The sequence below is a fragment of the Lissotriton helveticus genome, chromosome 11, assembly GCF_964261635.1.
Source record: "Lissotriton helveticus chromosome 11, aLisHel1.1, whole genome shotgun sequence".
NCBI lineage: Eukaryota > Metazoa > Chordata > Amphibia > Caudata > Salamandridae > Lissotriton > Lissotriton helveticus.
In genome coordinates this window covers 1,207,498,902-1,207,523,125 of record NC_136072.1, presented here as the reverse complement: position 1 = coordinate 1,207,523,125, position 24,224 = coordinate 1,207,498,902, and the positions used below count along the sequence as shown (strand labels likewise).

At 49.8% G+C, this 24,224-nt stretch overlaps 1 protein-coding gene across 1 annotated transcript in view; it reads left to right on the top strand.

The window, feature by feature from the left end:
* LOC144790963 (uncharacterized) overlaps window positions 1–24,224 on the top strand; it is a 61,713-nt gene that overhangs the window by 23,434 nt on the left and 14,055 nt on the right. Inside the window, exon 3 of the mRNA XM_078665580.1 lies at window positions 21,985–22,029. Within this exon, the coding sequence (XP_078521706.1) occupies window positions 21,985–22,029 (45 nt within the window). The remainder of the gene's footprint in view (window positions 1–21,984; window positions 22,030–24,224) is intronic.

The window sequence follows — 24,224 nt, the reverse complement described above, 5'->3', positions numbered from 1 at the left end:
CCTGTTAACTTTAGGGGTTAAATAAAGAATCCTCTCTTCCCCTCCGAGCTCCGTAAGAAGCCAATTCAAAAGCAGTGGGGTCTATAGTGTATGTCCCTCGTCTTAAGCCCAGCGAGTCTCCTTCTAAAAATGCGTTTAGCTCCCCTTCTCCGAGTGGAGTGCGATATACCGATTTAGTCTCTTCTGATCTAGATATGGATCTTTGTAGGAGATATATTGAGGAAGATTCTAGTAAGGTTTTTGATCCTATAAAAACCCCGGTAGTATCTGCCCCCCTGGCCTCCAATTGTATAGCAGTACCCCCTCTAATAAATCCCATTTTATCATTTCCCAGTCAAATACGCCCATGAGCTCTAATCTCAGCATAACAGGCATCGACGCTATCCATCCAATCAGGTTAGATAAACCCGTTTCTTACACTTTCCTCCCTAGAACATTTACTCTCTTCTATCCTGCGATTATTGAAAAATTTGTCGGGGGATCTGATTGTGTACTGGAAACAGTAACTCAAATATTGCAAGTTTTATTGAGCAACCAACAGGAGAAGGTAACTAGCTCGAATTTAGAAGCAAGCCGGCAAAAACTTGTAGAGTTGAAGGATATTAAGAAGGTGAATGAGCCTCCTAATGCTTCTCAGATACCTTATGAAAGGGAAAATGTAGTCCCTTCATTGAGAGCCCCAACCTCTAATTGTGCAGTAGATTTTGACCCAGTGGTAGAGGTTCTGAATGAAACCGATTCAAGGGTAGATAAAGAATTTATTCCTATCTTTAATATACAGAGGGGTGAGGGAGATAAGGTTTTAGAATCAAAAGAAAATAGAAAAACGGGTAAATCAGGGAAAGCTAAAAAGAATGGGAGGAAAAACAGGAAATTAATCAGAAGAATTAAAAAAAAAACAGGCGGAGAAAAATCCTCTTTGGAGATCATTTGGATTTGTCTTCTAAAAAAGCCTCAGCAGGCTTCTTCAATTGCATTACAGGGTGAGATTGAGGACGCAAAAGGAGTTTTGGTCACTTCAATCTCCTTAGAACAAAGGCCGATAGCCTCTCCAGCTAATCCGGCTATTTCCTTTAATAACCCTTCTCGCTTATCCGGTGGTCGTAATATTGAAAAAGGGGGTTCTTTTAGTTCTGCCCCTCTGGGGAATGCGTTCATTCAAGGAGACATCCGTCGTGGCCTTACAACAGAGGTCTTAAACTTTTTTAGGTTGAGCCCCCCCCCCCCCAGCTGAATTTATTTAGATGTCGGGCCCCCCCACCACTTGACAAAAAATTCTGGAACCTGGTATTCTACATAATCGACCGTCATCCGCATTTCCCAGTCCATATCTGGCTAATAATGTTAAACACAGTAAGAGTGTTTAGAAAACTGCAGGTTTGCGAGTTGGTGTGGTAAAATGACAGAGGCTTACTACACAGTCCAAAACTACATTTTTCAAGATAAAATGTGTGCAATTTGTTACGGGTTTGCACCTAATACTAGCGAAGCCTCCTCAAAGAAACTTCTGTGGTCAATATGAGCACCATTCAAAGAATATGCTCTCCACTGAGAAGCACTGTCCAATGGCATTAAAACAAAACAATTTTAACTCTGGCCATCATGGCAGCAGCAGAGCTGCCCCATTCTCACCTCCCAGAAGAAACTCCCCCTTCCTGCACTGCCCATCCTATCACAGCTTCTCTTTCCATGAAAAAAAGCGGTCGACTCCCTCTGCCAGGCATTGAGGTAAGCAGTTTATTTGATACACAGGTTGTATGTAGCATGTGTCTTCCCTGGCAGAGACGTTTTAAGACGTAGGCAGTGTGGGCTCTGGCTCCGGGTCCCAGCCTTTAAGGGGGGGCCCCTGATAGAGCCAGCTCTGTTCTGGAGACCGTCTTACCCTGTGTACCCCTGCTCAGCTTGCTGTATCCGGAATAAATCGTTGCAGGTGTGCATTTGGGAGAAGCAGAAGCACTTCGGGTAGGAGGCTGGAGGGTTTGTTGTTTGAATGAATATATGGCTACAGAAGGATTGGCAGGAAAGGCCTGAACTGTCTTCACCGCAAGTGTTCGTGTAATCTTACGTGTGATTTCGTAGTGATTGTAACTACACTACACGTTCAATGGGAATAAATAGTTGCGTGCCGCTTTACTTAAAACGGTCCATATTGTGCTCGACGATATTGTGCTGTTTATTTAATGGATTCTCTGAATATAAATGGGTATTGGAGTTCCAAACTTTTCTTAACACTTATTCCCTGCACATCGAACCCTCTGAGAGCTGGTATTGCCGAAGGTATGCGTACTGAAGTCTACAGCGCCGTGGCTTCTTGAATCAGAGCGCGCATAACTAGCTCATCCAGTGCCATTGTTTCCCTTGTGGTATGATATTTGTAGTCTACGGTTCATAATGGAATAAAAGACTGCGAGAACCAAATCAAGACTACATGTACCAGAATCAAAATAAGAAAGGCCCGACTGGACTGCTTCCAATCGGCTGCTGTAAGTTTATTCCAAAAGCCCCATTTGAAATGGGTGAAGAACAGGCGCGCAACGTCCATTGGATTTAAAGGGCTTCTCAGTCCCCCCCCCTCCCCCTCCCCCTCCCCCTCTTCCTCTCCTGCGTCTCTGGGTGGCTGCCTGGGATGAGACCTTTTCCATGTTAATGAGGCGTTGGTGGTCTTCACCCCTTCTAAGGTGAAAGTGTGAAATTTCATAGTGGAGTGCAAGCCCCCCCTGAGATGGCGTCGCGCCCCCCCAGGGGGGCACGCCCCCAGTTTGAATAACTCAGCCTTACACAATATGTCCATTGCTCATCCAAGATAGGACCGCCCAGATCTGCCTCCCAGTCGGCCCTAATTTTAGAGTCCTCGCTAGGTTTAAGTGCAAAGCATTGTTTGTATAACTTGGAGATCAGGTGTGTGTTGGATGGGCTCTGTATCACCAGTGTAAGTGGGGGACCTCTTCAGGGGCTTAAGGGAAGGAAGGGAAACAGGCCCGCAATGCTAATCGAAGCCGTGTGAGAATAAATGTGTCCATGAAGGAGCGGTCAGAGAATCGGGCCTCCTCCGTCACAGAGAACACGTGACCTTCGGGGAAAAGATCGCCGAATGTGCCAATGTCAAATTTCTGCAAGGTGCGTTTCACCAACTTCTCCTCTGTGATGGGAAGAAGGGAGGCATTGGGAAGGGGCAGCACTGGCGAGTAAAGCATATTGAGCCCTATAAGTTTACGCAGTTTAACCCAGGTTCAGCATGTTGTGGATACGATTTGTATGTCGCGTGGATCATGAGGAAATCCCGTGGGGAGAAGTGTAAGTAGCTGTCTAGGGAGAACCAGATCTGCCTCTGGACTTAAATATGGAATTCGCGCGTCTGGGTGGAACCATGAATAGGCGTAGGCACATTGAGCAAGCAAATAATACAAGTAAAAGTCTGGAACACCCAGCCCACCCCTGTCAGCGGGCATGGTCAAGACTTTCCAACCGACATGGGGAGTGCGGTCTCCTCACACCAACCGAAGCAGAAGGGAGCGAAGTTGTTTGAAGGCATTGGTTAGTGGAACCGGTATGTTATAAAAGTAATATAGAAATCGTGGGAGCACCACCATCTTAATAATTGCAACCCTCCCAGCCATGGAGAGGGGTAAACTAATCCAGCGGCTGATTTGTGTTTCCAGCCTAGAAACTGCAGCGCCATAATTTAGCCGTATCAGCAATGCAGTGTCTAGATGGATATGTATTCTCAGTTATTTGACAGAATCCTGGCACCATGCTAGCGGAAATTCAAAAGACGAGGGAGTAGTGCTGGTAGTAAGTGGAAAAATGACCGATTTGTGTCAGTTAATATTTAGTCCGAGAACGCTCCGAATCGTATAGTTTCCCATATTAATGGGGATAAATTGCAGTGGGGGTGTCTGACGTATAGAATCATATCATCCGCATACATAGACAGCAATAACGGGCCAGTTCGAAACTGTAACCTGCGCTGGAGGTGGTTCTCTTTGAACTGTCTGGCTAATGGATCGAGAGCTAAAATGAACAAGAGGGGAAAGGGGGCAACCTTGCCTTGTACCCCGTGACAGAGGAAAGGAATCTGGTAATATACCATTAAGTCGCAGCCATGCGGTGGGCCTGGTATACAAAAGGGCTATGGTTGTGACAAAGCACTCCGGCATGCCCATACGGCGCATTACCGAGAGGAAGACAGGCCATTCCAACGAATCAAATGCTTTCTCCGCATCCAATAAAATTGCAGCGGCTGGAATATCTGTGTCGATACGGTGTAAGATCGTAAATAAGGTTCGGAGATTAAGAGGTAGACCTATGTGGAACAAACCCCGATTGTACGGGGGAGATGATGAATTCCATCAGAAGCGACAGTCTGATTGCCATTACCTTGGCTAGAATTTTGTAATCTGTCATCAATAGTGACAGCATCCTATATGAACCACAATGCTGAGGGTCCTTCCCGGGTTTAGGCAATAAAATTATCACTGCTTCACGAAAGGTCGGGGGGAGGGTGCCAACTTCCAGGGCCTCCGTGTAGACCTCAACCAGGCGAGGCACAAGTAGGTCTTTGTATGTTTTATAAAAGTCGGCAGAGAAGCAGTCTAGTCTCGGGGCAGAAGAGCCGCGTAGAGCGTCAATGGCCTCTATAATGCTGTCTGTGGTAATAGGTGTGAGAAGTTGGCCTCTCTTGGCCTAGTTCTAGTGATCACCTTGTATCAGTCCAAACAACCTTTATGGTGATTGGTTGTAAGTCAACCTTATAGACCAGCTATCCTAGTGGTAGCATGGACAAAGCAGTGTTAGGCTAAACTCTTTTGGCATGTGAAGCCAGCTGTTTTACCATATATATATTCCTTGAATACCAGATGAAAGGACACCACACAGGTTATGAAAATAAACAATATATTTATTACTAACAAACACCTCTGAACTCTTTATGAGATCAGAGGGCTAAGCACATAACAATACTCTTCAGAAAAATACAGTAAGTCGCACAAATTACAATGGTACCCTAGGGGCACGACAAACCATATACTAAGTAAATGGTATAAGTAGAAAGATAGAAGAAATGAGGATGCCCAGAGGCTGTAGGATTGCTGGGACTACATTACCCTAACCTTAGATAAGGATCAGGAGGCCCACGGGACGCGTGTGCAGAGTGTGAACTCACACGCGGGATGCGGAACAAAGTCAATGGGCAGAACAAATTACGAAAAGGTAAGTAAAAGACAGTTCCTACTAGTTTTTTTAGTTTTTTTTTTATTAAACCTTTATTTATTGCAGTTAACAGAGATACCAGACAGTCGCAACATTTCCAACCAATCGGAGCATTACACTTACGGTACATCAATAGAGCATTGTACAGTCACATGGGCTAGAACACCTCATCACATCTGAGCAGTACATGAATGAACGACAGTCAGTAGGGTGGATACATCGTTAGCAGAGCATTACGCACATCACAGTGAGGATTGCAAGTATCGGGAAAGATCCACTACTCTTGCAGGCCGATCCAGCAACAAACTAGCCAGGTACAAGCAATGCATTAGGGAGGACGAGTATCAGACTACACGTGGAAAGCTGCCGATACAATCCCTACCAGGTGTCAGTCAGTGGCCCTATTGGTATCAGTGTACCTTACGCGCAGCACCCAAGGTGTTCCCCCCCCCCCCCTCTTCCCAATGAGCGTAAAGAGTGTGGGTGCACTGATTGGTGTTTGACGTGAGGTGATGCGTGGTTCCCAACCCCTTAGGGGGTACCCTTACATGTGCCTAGTCCCTAAGCCCTGCGTGCATGGAAAGTCCCAACTTGACCACCGCATAAGTGTACCAGGGGGGCCTGTGTCGCGTGCCTCGCAGATAGCAGTATCCAAACTGCAAGTGTCCCACAGCCTTCCAACTCATCTCAATGTTGAGCAGCCCGCCACTCCACTAGCAGAGAGAGGCTGTCCCCACCAGCCAGGGCTGTTGTAGTTGTATCAGGGCGCCGTACGACAGTAAGTTGCTCATTGCTCAGCCGTCTGACCCTCAGCCGCACAGGTGTCACTGTGAGCCACCTGGGACAGCCAGTAGAGCTGCAGCGGGGACCAAATATCTTTGGGCCTGCAACGCGCAGGCATTAAGTCTGCATAGATGCCATGTTGGTCTTGGCAATATGTAAGATCATCCAGCCATTCTTTGAATTTTGGTGCCCTGCCCCTCCCCCACCTGCAGGCTACTCTCCTTTTAGCGAGGAGCAATGCAATATCTACGAATCGTCGGTGCGTTTTGGGTATATCTTTGGTATACCCCAACAACATCAGCACCGGGTCCAGTGGGAGAGGGACTGCAATCATGACCTGGAGCGCCGCATGCACCTGCGTGCAATACTCCTGTATCGCGCCACACTCCCAGGCCAGATGAAGGAAGCCCGCGCCCTCCGAGCGGCATCTCGCGCACCTGTCGTCATCAGAGACGAAATCGCAATTTCCTGACTGGCGTGTAATAGAATCTCTGAATAAATTTGTAGTGGATGATTTTCAAACGACAGCTGGACGAGACATTTGCCGTGGCCGAGCAGCAATAGTGCCATTGCTCTTCAGTGAGTTCAGCGTCCAGTTCGGAATTCCAATCGTCTCTCGCTTTGGACCGCACAGGCGGATGCTGCGCCCGGACGTTATTATACAACTTAGAAACCATGTGCCTCCCATCTGACACCAGTAGTACGTGCAAGGGCAGTACCACCCCTGGTTCATCCGGAAAGTTGGGGAGTATGTCACGCATACCCTGACGAAGCCTAATATAGTAAAACACCTCCATCGGGGTCGGGGGACCCGCCTGAAATATCTGATCTTTGGTACGAAATAGCCCGTCCTTGAACAAATCACCCCATGTATTTATGTGAATGCGCTTGCACATAGATCGAAATCCATTTTCTAGTAACAATGACAGTCTCGGGTGGTATGTTAGGGGGAGTGCAGGTGAGTAGAGCATGGGAGCGTCGAGCATAGTAGTCCCTCTCCTCTCCTCCAGGCATCGATAGTACACGTGACTGTGGTGGCAGGCGTCTCAATATCTCCAATCACTCCCATCAGCATACCGTTAAGCGGAAGCGGATGCGCAATCCATCCTTCAACCGCAGTCTGTGGCATAAAGGGAGTGGAACTGACCCAGTGGTAGGCGTATTGCGCCTGAGCACTAAGATAGTACACTGCAAAATCCGGCACATCAAACCCACCCTTTTCGTACGGTTGTGTCAAGACCGCTCAGCTAAGCCGTGGTTGCTTACCTCCCCAAAATAAGCGAAGTTCAGTCCGCAGTCTCTTAAAGAAATAGGAGCCCGGGTAGTATGGGATATTCTGAAAAAGGTACAGGAATCTTGGGAGGATTATCATCTTGATCAGTGAGGCTCTGCCTGCCATCGAAAGCGGCAGGGCCAACCAGTGAGTAATATTGTCTGTCAATTGCGAGATTGCCACGCCATAGTTCAGCCGAATAGTATCCTCTTTATTGAGCGATATCGCAATGCCCAGGTACCTGAGTGCCAAACTGCACCATTCCAGGGGGTAGTCCAGTTGGAAATGGTCAACCGAGGCCTTGAGGGTGAAGAATTGAGATTTCTTCCAGTTAATGTGCACTCCGGACATGCCGCCAAAAACAATAAATTCCCTCAGGATTGGGTTAAGGTTCTGCTGTGGGTGCCGCACGTACAGGGTAACGTCGTCCGCGTATAGAGAAATCCCTATCTGCCGTTGGTGGCAGTTAAAGGCACTGGCCTTATGTAGTTGCCGGACCCTGCATGCCAGTGGCTCCATTGCTAAGGCGAAAAGCAGGGGCGATAGGGGGCAGCCCTGCCTGGTCCCTCTTGTGATCGGCATTTGTTCAGAAAGCACACCAGGGACAGGTGTGGCGCCGCGGCCAGGGCGACTGACGCTGGAATCTGGGGACCACGGTTCGATCCCCGGCGGCAGGTTAGCCCAGCACCATGTGACTCTGGGCAATAGCTCGCTTAATCTTCCCGACGGCCCCCCAGCGCCTAGAGACCCTTACGGGTGATTGTGCGCATTACAAATGTGGACTTTAAGCTTTAAACCATTAATGACGACCCCGGCAACCGGGGCAGTGTAAAGAAGCCTCACCCAGGAGATGAAGATCTGAGGAAAACCCATTCTAACCAAAATAGCCATGAGGTAGCCCCATTCCACAGAATCAAACGCTTTAGTGGCGTCCAGAAACACAGCGGCAACAGGCGCGATGGTGGGGATAAGGGAGAATAGCGTGCGAAGGTTATGCGACGTCGCTCGACCTGGCACAAAACCAGACTGATCCGGCAGCACCAGGGTAGTCATGAGGAGGGACAGCCTAGTCGCCAACACTTTGGCAAGAATTTTTGCGTCACAGTTCAGAAGCGAAAGGGGTCTATAAGAGTCGGTGTCTAATGGATTTTTCCCTGGCTTCAGGAGGGAGGTAATCACCACCTCTCTCATTGAGCCCGGTAGTATCCCCACCTCAAGCGACTCTGTAAAGACTTCCCTCAGTACCGGTGCCATGATGTCAATGTAGCACTTGTAAAATTCAACTGGAAGGCCGTCCAGCCCTGCAGCTTTGCCGTTACTAAGGGACATGATAGCATCTCTAATCTCGTCTAGTTCAAAAGGAGACCCAAGAAAGGCCCTGTGACTGTCGCCAAGCCAACACAGCGCTATGTCATCAAGGAAGTCTCCGAACTCCACGTCGCCTTCCTGCTGCGTGGAGTACAAATGTTTGTAGTGCTGTAGGAAGGTGTCTTGTATCCGTTTCGTGTCCTGATAGGTTCCACCCTTGCCATCAGCGATTTCCAATATATGGGTAGCATAGCGCTGGTGTCGCGTGAGCGCAGCGAGTACCTTCCCCGGTCGATCCCCCTCGCAGAATCTCCTAGCCGTCCAGTACTTGCCCCGGAACTTCACCTCCCTGGCAGCCTCTTCCTCAAAGGATGAAAGCTTAGACCTGAATTCCTGCGCTAGGTCAGGGCTAGGGTTGTGGACCATCTCCGCCTCAAGGGCTTTAAGTTCTGATTCAAGTTTAGTCAGCGTGCGCACTAAGTCCCGTAGTATCCCGCAGCTCTTAGCAATCGTGATACCTCTGATAGTCACCTTGAAGGCTTCCCAAATCGTCTCTACACCTTCGACTGTCCCCTTATTTCTAGGGAAGAAAGCCTCTATCTCTTCACCAAGTTCATGTTTAAAGACAGGGTCAAGAAGAGAAGAGGGGAATAGCCGCCACGGTGGTCGCAATTTGTGCAGTCCAGGCATCACAATTATAGCCAAGACTGGGCAGTGGTCGGAGTAGGTCCGAGGCAAATGTTTAACTTTAATGACACCATTGGCTAGACCCCGTGATATAAAGCAGTAATCAAGTCTCGCCCATGCACGTGTGTATGCCGTGAAGTGCGTGCCCTCTCTAGCCACTGGGTGCGTGAACCTCCAGCTATCTATGAGCCGTGCCTCAGATAGTATACCTTGCAGTGTGTCTCGAGCTTTGATGTTGTATTGACCACTCCCATCCGACCTATCCGCCACAGGCATCAGCGATAGGTTGAAGTCTCCCCCCCAGACGACGTGTGCGGCTTCAACCTCCAGTACATGACCCCACAATGTCAGGAAGAAATCAGGTGTCAACATTGGGCGCATAACAATTCACAATCATGACCACATCCGTGCCCAATCTGCCCCATAAAAGCACATACCTCCCCTCCTTGTCCACCCTCGCTCCCAACTTTTGGAATGGCAATGCTTTGTGAATCAAGATGGTCGTACCTCTGGAATACGTGGAATATGAAGAGAATTCTCTCACATGCGCCCACCTACACGCAAATTTAGGGTCCCTTCGCGGGTCCAAGTGAGTTTCCTGAAGCAGCGCTATCTGCACATGTCTAAGTATGGAAGTACATTTCTACATTTCCTGGGATCATTAAGGCCTCGTACATTCCAGGACAAAATTGAGATGTTATCCAATGCATCATCACCCATTGCAGCCACTGTGCTCATGATAAAGAATCACGTTCAAATTAGCAGCCCTCAGTCGTGCTGTACCAAGTGCAGATCTTCTCTTCGTATGAAACATTCGCATCTCCCATTCCGTAACGCTGTCAGTCACACTAGCTTCAACATCTGCATGCACGTCCGTGATATCTCCCAAAACAGTGCCTATAGTTACAACATCCCAATCCCCAACAATCATACTTCCCCCCTCCCCCCGTATGCAGCAAGCCAACGCACTCACTCCCAGTCCCCCCCTCCCACTGAAGCAACCCAATCTTGCCAGTACCACATCCCCACCCCCCTCTCCGAAACCCATGTTCACCAACCATCAAACAACTGTGTGGGGAATCCCCTTCTGGGGGCATCAGAGGAACGCAACAATCCACCCCGATAATCTCCTCCCGCCCCGCTCGTGCCAATCCAGAACAGTCAGAGATAGGGGGGTGGTACCTGGTATACATTACCCCTGCAGATTAGAACCTGTCCAACATGCCAGCATCTTCCATGGCGTCCACCCCAGGTGGGGGAGACTCCAGGGCATTCCAGTGAGTGTCCCCTTATCAGCTGCAACACACATCTCCACCAGTTGTGCCATCAGTCTGTTCGCTCCAATGATATCCCAACTATCGGACCACAGTACGAAATTCACCAACTCAGTCACATCCCGTTTGCGTGGCACTGGATCTACAACTCAATCCCATAACAAGGTAGCCCATCAGGGGCTTGGTCAAGTTCAAGGGGACAAATCAAGTATCAGATCGATGATATGAGGTCAATCAGTGTATAGCAGAGAGGCACCGTCGGTCGCCAGCATTCTCCAAAGGTTCTCCGTCTACACCATCATCCTCTTCGTTTCGCCTTCCTCCTCTAGCAGCACAGAGTTTTTTAATAAAGCCCTCCACCTGCTGCGGACTAGTGAAAAAATATTCTTTGGCCTGATGGGTCACTCTGAGTCGCGCAGGGTACAGGAGTGCATAGTCCACTTGCATTTCTCTAAGCTTTTTCTTCACATCTAAGAACTTCTTCTGCTGTTCCTGTGCCATAGGGGTGAAGTCCTGGTATACTGAGAAGTTCACACCATCACATGACAGGTTTTGGTTCGTCCGCGCCGCCCGTAGTGCCGCGTCGCGGTAGTTGAGTAACCGAGCGATAATAGGCCGCGGCGGTCTCCCCGGTTCGGGCCGTGGACCTAGAGAACGGTGTGCTCTTTCGACAATAAATTGACTGGAGAAGGCTTCCCTGCCCACTGCAGTCGTGAGGATGCGTTCAACATATTCTTCCATACGTCCTGTGTTGGTGGATTCCAGCACTCCTATGACGCGGATGTTATTGCGTCTACTCCTCGCCTCTAACTCCTCATTCTTCGCCGCTATCACACGCAGTATGTTGTCCATTCTGGATAGTCGGGTATCGTGGGACGTCGACGTATCCTCCGCGGCCGATATGCGTCGCTCTGCCTCCGTCAGGCGTTCCTCATGGACCTCCAGTTTCTGTGCGACCCCGTCCATCCTCGAGGACAGCCGATCCACTTTGTCAACTATTGTGGTGAAGCCCTGTCTCATCTCCTCCATCATCATGCGCATCTCAGGGGTCATGGACGTGGAGGGGGTTCAGTGCCCGCCGGTCCACGGGCACCACCAGAGCCCGCCGTGTCTCGCAGCTGTTTTCTAGTGGCCGCGGGCTCAAAAGAGAGCTTAGGCTGTTTGTTGTCATTCTTCCCCATTGTACGTCTCTTGTAGGGGCTAGAGGCGCTCGGAGAGGTACGGTTAGCGCGGTCCTCACTGCCCGCCGAAGATCTGTTTTGCATCCGTATTATCAGAACAGTGGTTGCGCAAATGGCGGCCCCTTCTGTGCGAGGAGCGGTCCAGCAACACGCAAGAGTGCACCACAATATAAAGTGACTTCCGCTCCAGCAGTCAAGGTTACCTGCATTCACTCATGAAGGGGGTCAGAGGTCCCACTCAGCCCGTGGCCTCGCCGCAGCGTGAATGAGAAGTGCGCACTCCCGTGGGCCCCAGACACTCGGCACCTCCACAACCGCGTAGTACCCACACGCCTGTGGGTGTCGTATATCGTCTGCCGGTGATGTGGACCGTGGTATGCTCCAAGTGCGCTCGAGCAGTCCCCCCGCCTCGTGGATATGCTCTCAGAACCGTGCTGGAGAGGCTCAGGGGAGAAGTTTAACCGTGCTGCCGGCGGGCGACAACCAGTGAAGGGACCGGCCCAAGACAGCGCCCCCCAGAAGACTCCTGCCGCTTCTCAGTCCACCGCCAGCAGCAGCGGCGAGCCCTCGGATGGAGGGTCGGCGCTAACGGGAAGTTGCACAACAAGCCCGGGGCCCCGCTCAATCACCTCCCGGTGCAGGCGGCAGGCCTCCGCTCCTCGCGTAGTCTCAGCGAGTCTTCGCGTCTCCGCTCAGTGTCTCCGCTGTTTACAGTGGCCAGTGGAAGGGGAAGACTCACCGCCACAGCAGGTCCGCCGAATGCCAGCAGGTTCCACACTCTCCAGACGGGCCGCCCCACGTCCAGGGCCTGTTTACCTCGTGGCGAGCCCCGGCCTCTCCTAGTCGCGCCTCCAGGCTATTGCGCCGCCTTTCCGCAGCAGCGCGCCCCGGACAGCCTTCCCACACGACGAAGTCCGGTGTCCGACGTCGGATCGTCACCAAACTTGGACAGGATCTGCAGGGCACATCAACTCACACTCGCTGAGATTTACAGGTGAGCATCTGCAGGACAGAAGGAGAAATTCAGGATAGTTCTGACCAGGCAGCCAGAGCCTCACTAAAGTGCGGCCATTCGCTCATGCGCCCTCTAGCGCCCCCTCACAGTTCCAACTAGTTACCACTAAAATGATAGGATACCTGGACACTAGGAGAGTCAATCTACCCTTGAGCACCGAAATGCTCTCGTTACCTCACCCACGGGCTGCGGGTGCATAGGTGTGAAAGTGTTGGGTTTCCGCGTCGAAGTCTATGGAGCCTTGGAGAAAGATGCTGCAGGCGACCAGGAGGAAGATGTCCGGTGCGATCCAAGGGTGGATCGAGGAAGATGAGGTCCTGAAAGCAGAGGGGACAGTGTTCAAAGTCACTAGCCAGTGACCGGAGTGGAACCAGGAGGGAACCAGATGCTGTTGTCGCGATCAGGTGAAGAGTGGATGCTTGACTCTGCAGCCACATGGACCAGGAGGTGTCTTCAACAACCAGGATGGAGGCACGAGCTGTCCCACGCAGGCTCTCGGTGTCTGATCCGAATTCGGCATCAACAGGCCTTGGCAAGGGCAACCCATGCGGTGAGTATAGATGGCATCTGGTGCGGACCAGGAGGGTCCGGGGTACTTCTCCTTTGCAGGGAAGCAAGGGCCAGTCTGGAGCAACCAGACCAGCGGTGTAGATTTCAAGGATCGTCGTCTAGGAGGCTACTAGCCAGCCGGCAAGTGACCAGACAACGCGTCGAGCAGCAATCAAGCAAAAGGGCCCCACGCAGATCTCGTGGATGCTGGAGGGCTGGTCTTCTGTGCAGGAGCTGCTCGGGGGTGGGGCTTTTCAATCCCCAGAGCACTTACTCGAGGATGCATCTGAAGTCGTGCTGGAAGTGAAGTGCAGTTTCTTCAAGATGGCCGGTCCCACGTGTCTCGTCGCACCCACGGATCTCAGCTGTGCTGCAGATGTGAGTTGAGGTTGGAGAGGTCTGGAAGTCCAGGTCTCGTCGGGCTCTGAAGTTTGGTTCCGCCAGGAAGGACGAGAAAGTGAACCGCTAGGACGCTTGATGGTGCTTGCGGATGCAGGGTGGTCACTCCTTGGCCACAAGGGAGATTTCTTCAGTCTTCTGTGAAGCAGAACGTCGAAGTCCAGAGTTTCTTCTTGTAAAAGTTGTTCAGGATAATCGGTTTTGGAATGGAACCAGCTCCTACCTTTATTCTGCTAAAGGGGGCTGTACTAGTGACTAGGTCCCTCCCATGGGTGGGACTAGGAAGGGGGGTGGTTACACCCCCTATGCTTTGTCCGGTTTCGCGCCAGAGCTGGGGCTGGAGTGCCCCAGCAACTGGTTTGAACCGGGGTATGCACAGGGACACCTTGTGTGAACCAGGCATGTCTCATTCCTTTCAGCCCTTCCTACCTCAATACACAAAGTCCTGTCTGGGGTGGTGCTAGCACCTCCCAAGGCAGGAAACCCTTTGTCCAGGCCTCCCTCGCTGGAAGGACTCCCAGCAGCAGGAGGTCAGACTTGTGTCTATGGTGGCAGCATCCATTTTGTGATGCGAGGTTCGGGTTAATTTTAACCGGGGTTCTTAGTTACTAACATGTCTTATCCCTCTAGGAGGGTGGAATGCTACCCCTGTCGCCAGAACTGGTGAGGGGGTAGTATTCCAAAGCGTCATTTAACCGCGAGGATTATAATGCACTTAAGAGTATATGGTATAGCGTTATCATGGAACAGCTATAAGGACTTGGTTCCGAAAGCTGCAGACAGGCTCAGCTCATGCCAGAGCACCATCTAACATAATTCCAAGCACTTTGCCTTCAGGATTGATAAGGCCTGCCATAGGAGTGACTTATAGGAGTATGTGTCCATTTTGGGGTTAGATATAGGTATACTATATCTACAGCAAAGGGTGTTTACACCACCTTGCCCCAGCTGTGTTATCAGCCAGTTGTGTCTGTTTGGGTGGCCAGCCAGGGGTGGCATTATACATGCATCAGCCCCTGGTAGGCCTTGGGTACACTTATGCCCTGGGTACCTATGGTACAAGGACTTACAAGAGTGACCCAATACCAATTGGTAAATGCACCTAAAGTACATGTGTGTCAATTTAGAGAGAACAGCAAGGCTGTGGGTCTGATTAGCAGGCCCACAGCCAGGGAAAGTCGTAAACCAGTGAAGGAAAAATGCAAACATCTGGGGTGACCATAGGATTGCAGACCCCACTCTCCTACAATAGGGACTAAAAGGAACTCCTGCATGTAACGCTCCAGATACACAAGGGCCACCTCTGATGGATACTCTTCCTGATCGGCCTGATTCCCTGTGAGGCGTGAAGTGTAAAGGGTCTTGTAGTATGTGAGGAAGAGCTCACAGACCGCCGGTGTGGACTGTACTGGGGAGCCATCTGGACCAGACATGGAAATGATGTAAGTTGGGCCTCTAGGAGGCCGCAGTGTGTTCGCTAACAGGCGACCAGGGCGTTCGCCCTCTCCATAACGCCGTGCTCCGCAGTGTTTATTTAGAAAGGAAAGTTCCCTATCCGCCGCGTCATGGAACTTAAGATAAAGCACTGAGGGGCTTAACGGAGATCCATGATGGCCGCTTGATCTCTCGGCTCCACCGACCTTTCTGTCTTCCTCCCGGCCGCACCTCCTTATGTCACCGATCCTGTTTCTAAGTTGACTTCTCGGGACCGGGAGGCGATTCTGACTCCAGCGGTGTCTCTTTGCGTGCCCCATGCGGTGGAAGTGCCGGGGCGCCCTCACTCCCTGTCCGGCGCTGGCTTAAGCTGATCGCGTCTTTGTTTCGTAATGGCCGGCCATATTTGCAATCTCATCTGATACTGAAGCGGGGCGGAGACGACCAGCGGGAACGGCTGCTATGCTGTGTTAACTACTGCGGATATTTGCCTGGCTTTGCTCATTTTCGCACTTGGGGACTGTTGTGTTTGAAGCGCAACATTGTGTCTCCGCTCCGATCCGCAACAGGCACTGACTGATCGCTTATCCTTTCCAGCGTTGCGGTGGACGCCATATTGTTGGATGTGTCCCCGACTCCTGCGATTCCTCCAGGCTGCTGCCGGTGAGATGTCTGACCGCCCAGAGTGCTATGGTACCGTGCATGGTGTAGGCATGGTTTGTGCTACTCCTGTACCCTCAGCCAGGCCATGTTATTCGCAACCCGGATTGGGCGACCGGCTATGCGGCACTAACGATGGAGACCAGCCTGCGGACCCACAGCGCCTTCGAGGATCCCGTGTGCGGGGACCAGCTGCCCCTCTTCCTTCTGCCGCACCACTGGGGATTGGAGACATCCTATGCGCCTTGGGTACTTTGAGATCTGATCTACAAGATGCTGCCCGAGACTTAGGGGACCGGCTGGACTCTATTTCCCCCTACATGCCCCCGGTGGGAAGAGTTGTCTTTCGAATGCAGGACAATGCGCCACATCCGATTCCCGATTGCAGTGGAGTGCCTGCCCGGGCGATCTCGGGGGCATTGCGGGTGCGTGCACCCGCTGATACTTCCGTGTGGATTGAAAAGTTGGCGGAGTGGTTTGAGGAAGGTGGGTTTGTGAACTGGCCGAAGAATCGTCCTTGGAAGCTATGCCTGGCTATTCCCCTGTGTTCTACTGGTGACGCTTACGACTTTCTCCTGACTCGGATGCTACCGCTTTGGCCGGCGGACTTTGGTGGTCCGTTACAGTGCATTGCCCCCCCTTCGATCATCGTCGCATGCATGGCATTGAGATGGACAGACTTTGTTGGACAGTATCCTTCTTTGCTGGGGCTACTCCGTTTAATTGTGCTGTTCAAGATGGCGACCGTGCGGCTGGACTACGTCGATACCCCCGTTCGAAGGGGCCAGGGTTGAGGCCGCTCCCTTATCATTGACTGCGGTAGCTTATACTGCTGGGGCTGCGGGAGATAGACGGTGGAGTGGAATATTGTTGCTTTGGGTCGGGATCCGGGGATGGGCGGCCAAGGATTTCCATGCTGACTGTTTTGAGCTTACGTATATGGCCCTCCTCCACACTTTTGTGATAACCTTTCTTCCTTTTTCCCTTTTTCTTTATCTGTATTTCGGGTACTCTTTTAGGGCGACAGACACACTGCTAGGGGGGGGGGGGGGGGTAGGCCGTAGCCTCTGCATGCGTGTAGGGTGGCTTTCCTTCCCTTTTCTGTTTCTTTGGGGCTGACTGTCCATGGGTCTTGTACCTTTTTTCCGGGATTTGAATGCGCCTCTTGTTCCAGTTCCTGGGGGTGGGCTCGCGGGGATCAGACTTGGTAATGTTGATTTCTGTACCGTTGCTTATCATTCTGTTTTGTCATTACGGTTGCTTCAATGGTATAGTTGCTATAGACTTGCCTCTTTATGAGCGTATCTGTGGTACGTCCCCCCTGTCTCTTTTGTGTTCCTTTTGTATGGTGTACAGTCCTTGTTGCTGCAGCCCCCTCCTTTCTTCTAAAATTTAAAACGAAAACCTCCTATCCTACGTCGCGCGCCCCGTACTCCTGTATAGTGCACTTTGAAATTTCCTGTTTGAAGGTTGGTCTAATGTTGGCGATTCTCCTGATTCTAATGATGTCTTTGCGGCCGGCCTTGATGGTTGTGGGCCTGCGCATGTATCTCCTTCTATTCCTCAAAGGTTTAAAAAAAAAAAAAAAAGATAAAGCACTATCCGTGGTCGGAGGGGTGCCCTGTGGCTGTGAGGATTCTTGGTCTGTTGTGAGGCAGCTTTGCTCCAGGCCCTCCTTGTCCCGGGGTTTCTACAGTGTATACATCAGATGGAGCAGGAAGTGCAGTTTCAGGATCGTGCGCTGCGGGTTGCTGGTTTCCTGCGGTCCTATGATTCCTTCACGGAATGCTATAATAACCAGCGGTGACATCCGTGCAAGGCCCCCTCCCTGGGTGCATTGAAAGCATCTGAATTTGTTTTGTGCCTCAGGACCCTCAATCTAGCAAAATAAATGAAAGGTGACTCCCAACATGTGTAGGGCCCGCGAGATGATGGCATCAAGCTCTCCATTCATATTCAGTATGGGATGCTGGATGGGTGAATACGTCACTTCCGCAGAAGGCATGTCCCAGAGCAATGGCCAGATATGCTCTGCTGCTTCCATAGACCCACTCGTCTGTCTCGCCTCGCTGAGAGCTGCGCGCAGCAATCCTGGTTTGGAAAGCTGCTCCTCATTCTCAGCATATGTGGCAGCCGTTTGAGTGAATGGCTGATCAATTCTTCTGAATTCAGGCAGCAAGCTCTCTTGTAGGCCCCATACTTCAACTCTCAGATCAAGAGGCAGGGACGAGTGACAGACCTGGGCACGTGCTGATTCCATGACTGACCTGGGAGCCAGGCGGTAACACCAGCATAGGCCTCCTTGCTTGCAGCTTTCGCCCGTGGACTCCGAGCCCTTTCCAATATCCAATATTGTTACCAATGGATAATTGTAATTTTCTGATGGAGAAACAAACATTTGGCTAATAGCACTGCCTCAAATCTTTCAATTTGCTCATTTTTAGGTCTCACTGAGCCGTTAGCAATGCTTTGGCGAGATCTAAAGTAAGGGATTTCAAAACTGCTCCCAAAGTGCGGATCGGGTACAGTGCATGTGCGACGGGGGCCCGCATCATTTGTCCGCCTGCGTGATCGCTTTTGCGGCTGCTTTAATGTTCTCAGTGAGCCGTGCGGCCACTGAGACCATCAAAGCGGCAGCAAAAGTGATAATCATTTGCCATCCGAAGCCCTCACTTTACTGCTTTTCTTTTTACTTTTGACTTAGCTCATGGTGCCATCCCCATTCACCTCCTGCCAGTCACTGCGTTTCCTATTCATGTCGGTGCCTGTCGCAATTCAGTTAATCTCCCTATGCGGCACACTGTCTCTGTGGGGACCTGGGCATCCCTATAATCAAACACTAACTCTTTGGTGACCTTTGCATCCCTATAATCACACTAACTTTGGGGACCTGGACATCCCTATAATCACTCGGTCGCTCTGTAGGGACTTGGGCTTCAATATGATCATATAATCAATCAATTACCATCTTTTGAACGTCACAATCACAAACTATCTCTGTGGAACCCGGGCATTACTCCAAGAGCACTTTTCAATACGAACTGCAGCAAACCTATCCTCATACACCAAAAACAATATCGGCGGACACCTGGGCATTACTATTATCAGACATGATTGAACAAGACTATAAATACACAATATCTGTGTGACAAACTGCGCGCTCCCAACTGCGCGCTCCCAACTGCGCGCTCCCAACTGCGCGCTCCCAACTGCGCGCTCCCGAAACGCCCCACCCAGCCGCCCCACCCAGCCGCACCACCCAGCCGCCCCAACCAGCGCGCCCGTGCACCCAACCCACGCACCCAACCCGCGCTCCCGTGCACCCAACCCCGCGCACGTGCACCCAACCCCACGCACGTGCACCCAACCCCACAGTATTGTTCAAGTCCCCACAGAGTTAGTGTGTTAACAGTGATGTTCAAGTCCCCACAGTGATGTGTACAATTAGTTTTGTTGAAAACCCAGAAGAAATATATAGTATGTCTGGTGGCTTACTAAACGTGTCAACAGAAGGGATCCGTGTTTGACCACACACTCACATGTTTAAATCCTGGTGTTGCACTCAGACTGTCATTTTTCTACGGTTGATCAAATGAGCACCCTTGACTCGGATAACGTAAAACAATTGTTATTCAGCACCAAGGTGCCCCCATCCTTGACTGTGCGCTTAATAAATACACATGAGGTGATGTGATGTGATAATAGTGGTATTCAAGTCTCTGTGGGAGCTAGATTGGAACAATCTCACTGATCTAATAATCCAACTTCAAATGCAGCAATAACTGAATTGAACGGAGTTCATTCATGAAGGTTGACACTTCCCTGGAAATCTAAACGTCTGTTCTAATGCACTCTTCTAGCCACCACCTTATAAACTCTTCTCCGTTAGAAGGCAAAACTGCATTTCTGATTGTAAGAAACTCCCAGTCCTGTTTCTTTCGGACCCTCCTGGTATAATACATTGTAGAAATGGATTTAAGGACAGTTTTGTGTCTAGTATTGGGAGAATAATGTGCATCTCCTTCCAAAGCTCCTCCTCCTCTTAGGGAGTTTCTTCTACCTGCGCTTAAGGCTCCTGCGAGCTACCTTGGCTCACGCTCCGTAAACTATTCTATTACTTACATAACCTTTGTTTAACAAAGTTAAAGCTTTTGCTGCGTTTGGGAGCACACGTTCTATAAGTGGAACCTACAGCTGGATTTCCAGAGTGAGACAGATTGTCATTTTGTGCAAGAGTTTAAAACAACCACATTGGCAGTGGTCTGGTACGACTGCCTTTTAACAGGAAAAGAGACAAAATTAAAATGCCCCCATGTAAAACATGGAAGACTTTAATAAAGAGGAAAAATCAATGTGGGAGCCACGTTTTATATTTGGGCGCAACACAGGCGTTCGTAAATACTGCCTCCTTCATGGAAGAAAAGCACCTTCCCAGGATTGCCCGGGTGAACTTCAAGAGACTTTGACCGCGTTAATCAGTCGAACAAAGTGAGTTTCTAAACGGAGCCGGTATGTTCATTGTGAAGAGTAGATCCTTTCATTCTGGCTGACACTCATGGGATGAGGGCAGAGTAGTGTCTGTGCTTGAGTGATACTCCAGATCCTAGAATAATGGCGGTAATTCCATGCGTGTTGTAGGAAGCCATGCTAGCCATCAAGATATAGGTAATGTTTGTTATTCTGTGGGAATCTGTTGTGCGACGAAATAACAAAAGGGGCAACAGGCGTTTACAAGCAGCCATGAACCAAGAGATAGTGGAGAACACAGAGGGGTGTACACCGGCGGTAACAAACCATGAGTTGGAACTTTCCATCTTCTGATCCCGCAGGTGATGGATGGAGGGGTGTTCAAGAACCAGAAGACGTCTTTACCAACTCTTCAGAAATAGCAAGAGGGGTCCGTAACGTCCTACAAAGCTGGAAGAAGGGCCTTTGCCATGCAACAGGAGTGTGAATTACCGAACTATGAGGGGCAGCCTCCGATTTCTCATCTGCTGTGAACAAAAAGTGAGATTTAGAGCCGGCTATGAAATAAAACATGGGATTCAGAGCAGTAATTAATTTGGAGCAGGTTTTCTGACCCCCTGAAATGTATGAAAACTGAACAGGGATCCAGCAGACAGGAGCAACGCCACTCTTTTTTGTTGATGGATTGGAGGGTTTTTGCCTGTTACAGGCCGCTCTCCCAGGTGCCAGTCCAACACTCTGTGATGCCTCAGGATTTGGCACAGGTGACTGGGATTGTAGAGAGTGGTACCTGTGGTGGACTGGCAGGGGCTAGGCTCGGTCACAACATAAGTCCACTGGTGTAATCTTAGCCCCAGCCAAGTTGACATATTGGGGGGACAAAAGTTACTCAATCAATTTCTTTATTCTGTTTTCATAAAGATACAAAAAAAATGAAAGTACTTTTTTAAAAGCATTGGTTAAAAGAAGAATGTTGAATTTCATTCTCTATATACAATAAAAAATTTAAATAATTTCCATTAAATTAATATCGTTCATTACAACAATAACAATTGCCAAAGTCAAGAGAATGGTGAGTCCTCTCTGTGCAAGAATGAAGGTTGATAAGGGACGAGTGCCGAGTGAAAGGGCTTCAATGCCTGGGGATTCATGCGAGTTTGGTGCTGAATGAAAACTGAGTACAGGATGAGATGAAGCTCTGTCCAAGGTAAGATGTGTGCGAGTTACTTCCTGGCTGCTTTCAAAGACGGGGATAGGGACATACCTGAGTTTGCGGACAATTGAAATGAAGCAGATGGACCTTCACCCCTTCAATCAGGGTCTCGACCATAGCTGCGATCAGGCAGAAACTATTTCATAGATTGAAATATGGAGTGGAAGTGTGTTGCGGTGTTCACCGGGGGTAAAAGCCTGTCTTCCAGAGAGAAGAGGCATTATGTGCTCTGTTTCCATGAGGGAGCCCACCAGGGTCTGCTTAAAAGGGTCCCCCGTGTGAACATATGCAGAGATTGAACCTACATGAAATCTTCCAAGTAGACTACACAAGATACCCAAAGATTTACAAAAACAGAGGGGTTGAGATATAGGAACCGCATCCTTCACTCCTAGTGATTTCACAACAGGGCACAATGCGTCCTATCCTGTAGGAATGCAATTACAATTCAAAGTAACTAATGTGCAGTCTAATAACTAATCCGTATCGGATATTGTTGGTAGAACTATTAACCTTTCTCCTTTTTAATGCAGGTGGAATCATCGAAGCCTTTACACTCAACTGGAGCAACAGCACAGGTCAGTTTTCGCTTATTGCTCTAATTATTTAAACCTAAGACTCTTTGAAAACTTGCATTTTCTAAAAGATCCCTCTGAATACGAAACATGAGTGATATTTGGGGTCTGAGCAACGGAAACAAAGTTTCGAACTACTGAGTAGTCTTTATATATTTTGAAGTTTGCTCCCAGAGCTGTACTTGCGTCACTGGAACTGTCTTGACTAATCTTTCAACTCTGCAAAGAAGCTGCTGGTGCAAGGACAGCTCGTGAATCTTCTGCCTCAGAACTCCTTTGAAAGGAGCTGAAAGTACTACAGACGGTTTAACAAAACAAATTCACTAAACTACACTTTCTCTGGAGGAAACGCGGACTGAGCAGCAAGCACTGCTACAACAGTAACGGTGTGGCGGCGTCCGGGTCTGGCTCTGTCCGGGTCTGGCTCTGTCCGGGTCTGGCTCTGTCCGGGTCTGGCTCTGTCCGGGCCTGGCTCTGTCCGGGCCTGGCTCTGTCCGGGCCTGGCGTTGTAAATGCATACAGCTGCAGGTGCACAGGGCTGGCAGTGTAGAAGGCTGGCAGCGTGCACAGGGTAAATGAGCAGGACTGGCAATGTGCAGGGAAATAATTTGAGCTTCCAGTGCACAGACTGACTAGTGCACAAGTGGAACAGTCTGGAGGACTACAGTGCAGCTAATGCTCAGGGCTGGCTGCACAGTTTTCTTGCACAGGGAGGCTTCAGTGCAGCGCTACCTGTACACATAGCTAGCATAGTGCAAAGCTGCCTGTAAGGCTCGGTGCACAGAACTAGCGGTCCATAACACCTGCTGTGCAAGGATCTGCCTCTGTAACAATGCTTGAGGGCACACCTGCTTCCTGGGCTACCGTGCACAGAGCTAACACTGAATGCACAAACTCACAAAAGCACAGAAGAGCAGCCGTGCACGGGATTGCGAGTGTGCAAGAATGAGTGTGCACGGCACCCCGCAGGACTGTTCACGTGCACAGGAGCTGTCCTGGCTCAGACAGTAAATCTCTTCTAGCAATATGGCGGCCTTTGCACAAGGTTGTTAGTGTGCAGTGTTGCCAGGGAACCGTGCTGCCTGCAGTACTGGGCAGTGCTTGAAATGGGAAAATTGAAGTTCAATTACCTTGTACCAGAGTATCTGCTTGTTTCTGAGAAGTGCCGGTGCTCTCCAATTCAAACTAGTACATCTCTCTTGAAGTGCCGGTGCTCTCCAATTCAAACTAGTACATCTCTCTTGGGAAGTGACAGTGCTCTCCAATTCAAACTAGTACATCTCTCTTGGGAAGTGCCGGTGCTCTCCAATTCAAACTAGTACATCTCTCTTGAAGTGCCGGTGCTCTCCAATTCAAACTAGTACATCTCTTGGGAAGTGACAGTGCTCTCCAATTCAAATTTATACATCTCTTGAGAAGAACTATAGTTACTTACCTGTAAACTGTGGTTCTCCAGTATTGGTGTCTTTCATAGATTCACATGCTTGAATATCCCCCGTCGTCGAAGTGGGAGTCCCACGGTACATAAAATAGCAGTCATATATGCATGTATACATGAAAAATATAACTAATAAAAATATACATACATATAGTGCAGTAAATTGTAAATTCTAAAAGTACCATAGAACATAATAGGCCCATTGAAAAGCCTAAGGGAGAACTCACTTTAGTAGCATATCAGAGTCATTATGTGTTGGATCACATTCCAGCCAATCAGGCTGTAGCCTCCTCTAGAACCTTCTCCTCAGAAGCCCAAGTCCTCAGATTTTCGTAGCACAGAGTAAGTAAAAGTGCCTGAGGAGAAAGAGAGCCTCTGAGGGGAGGATGGGAGGGTCGCATGTGAATCTATGAAAGACACCAATACTGGAGAACCACAGTTTACAGGTAAGTAACTATAGTTCTTCTCCAGTATTAGGGGTGTCTTTCATAGATTCACATGCTTGAGTAGAAAGCAGTAAAAACATCACAGGAGTCATAAAGGTAATACATCAAGCAAAGAAGGTAAATATATATATGGTAATATGCACTAAATACCAAAACATAATTATGAAAAAACCTTAATGACTGGAGGCGGGTAGCAACAGAGGCTCACCTTTACTGGAAAAGATTCCGCAGCACCGCTTGACCCACTGCTGCATCCGCGGCGTCTGTTGATTGCAGGCAGTAGTGCTTAGTAAAAGTATGGCTGCTCGACCAAG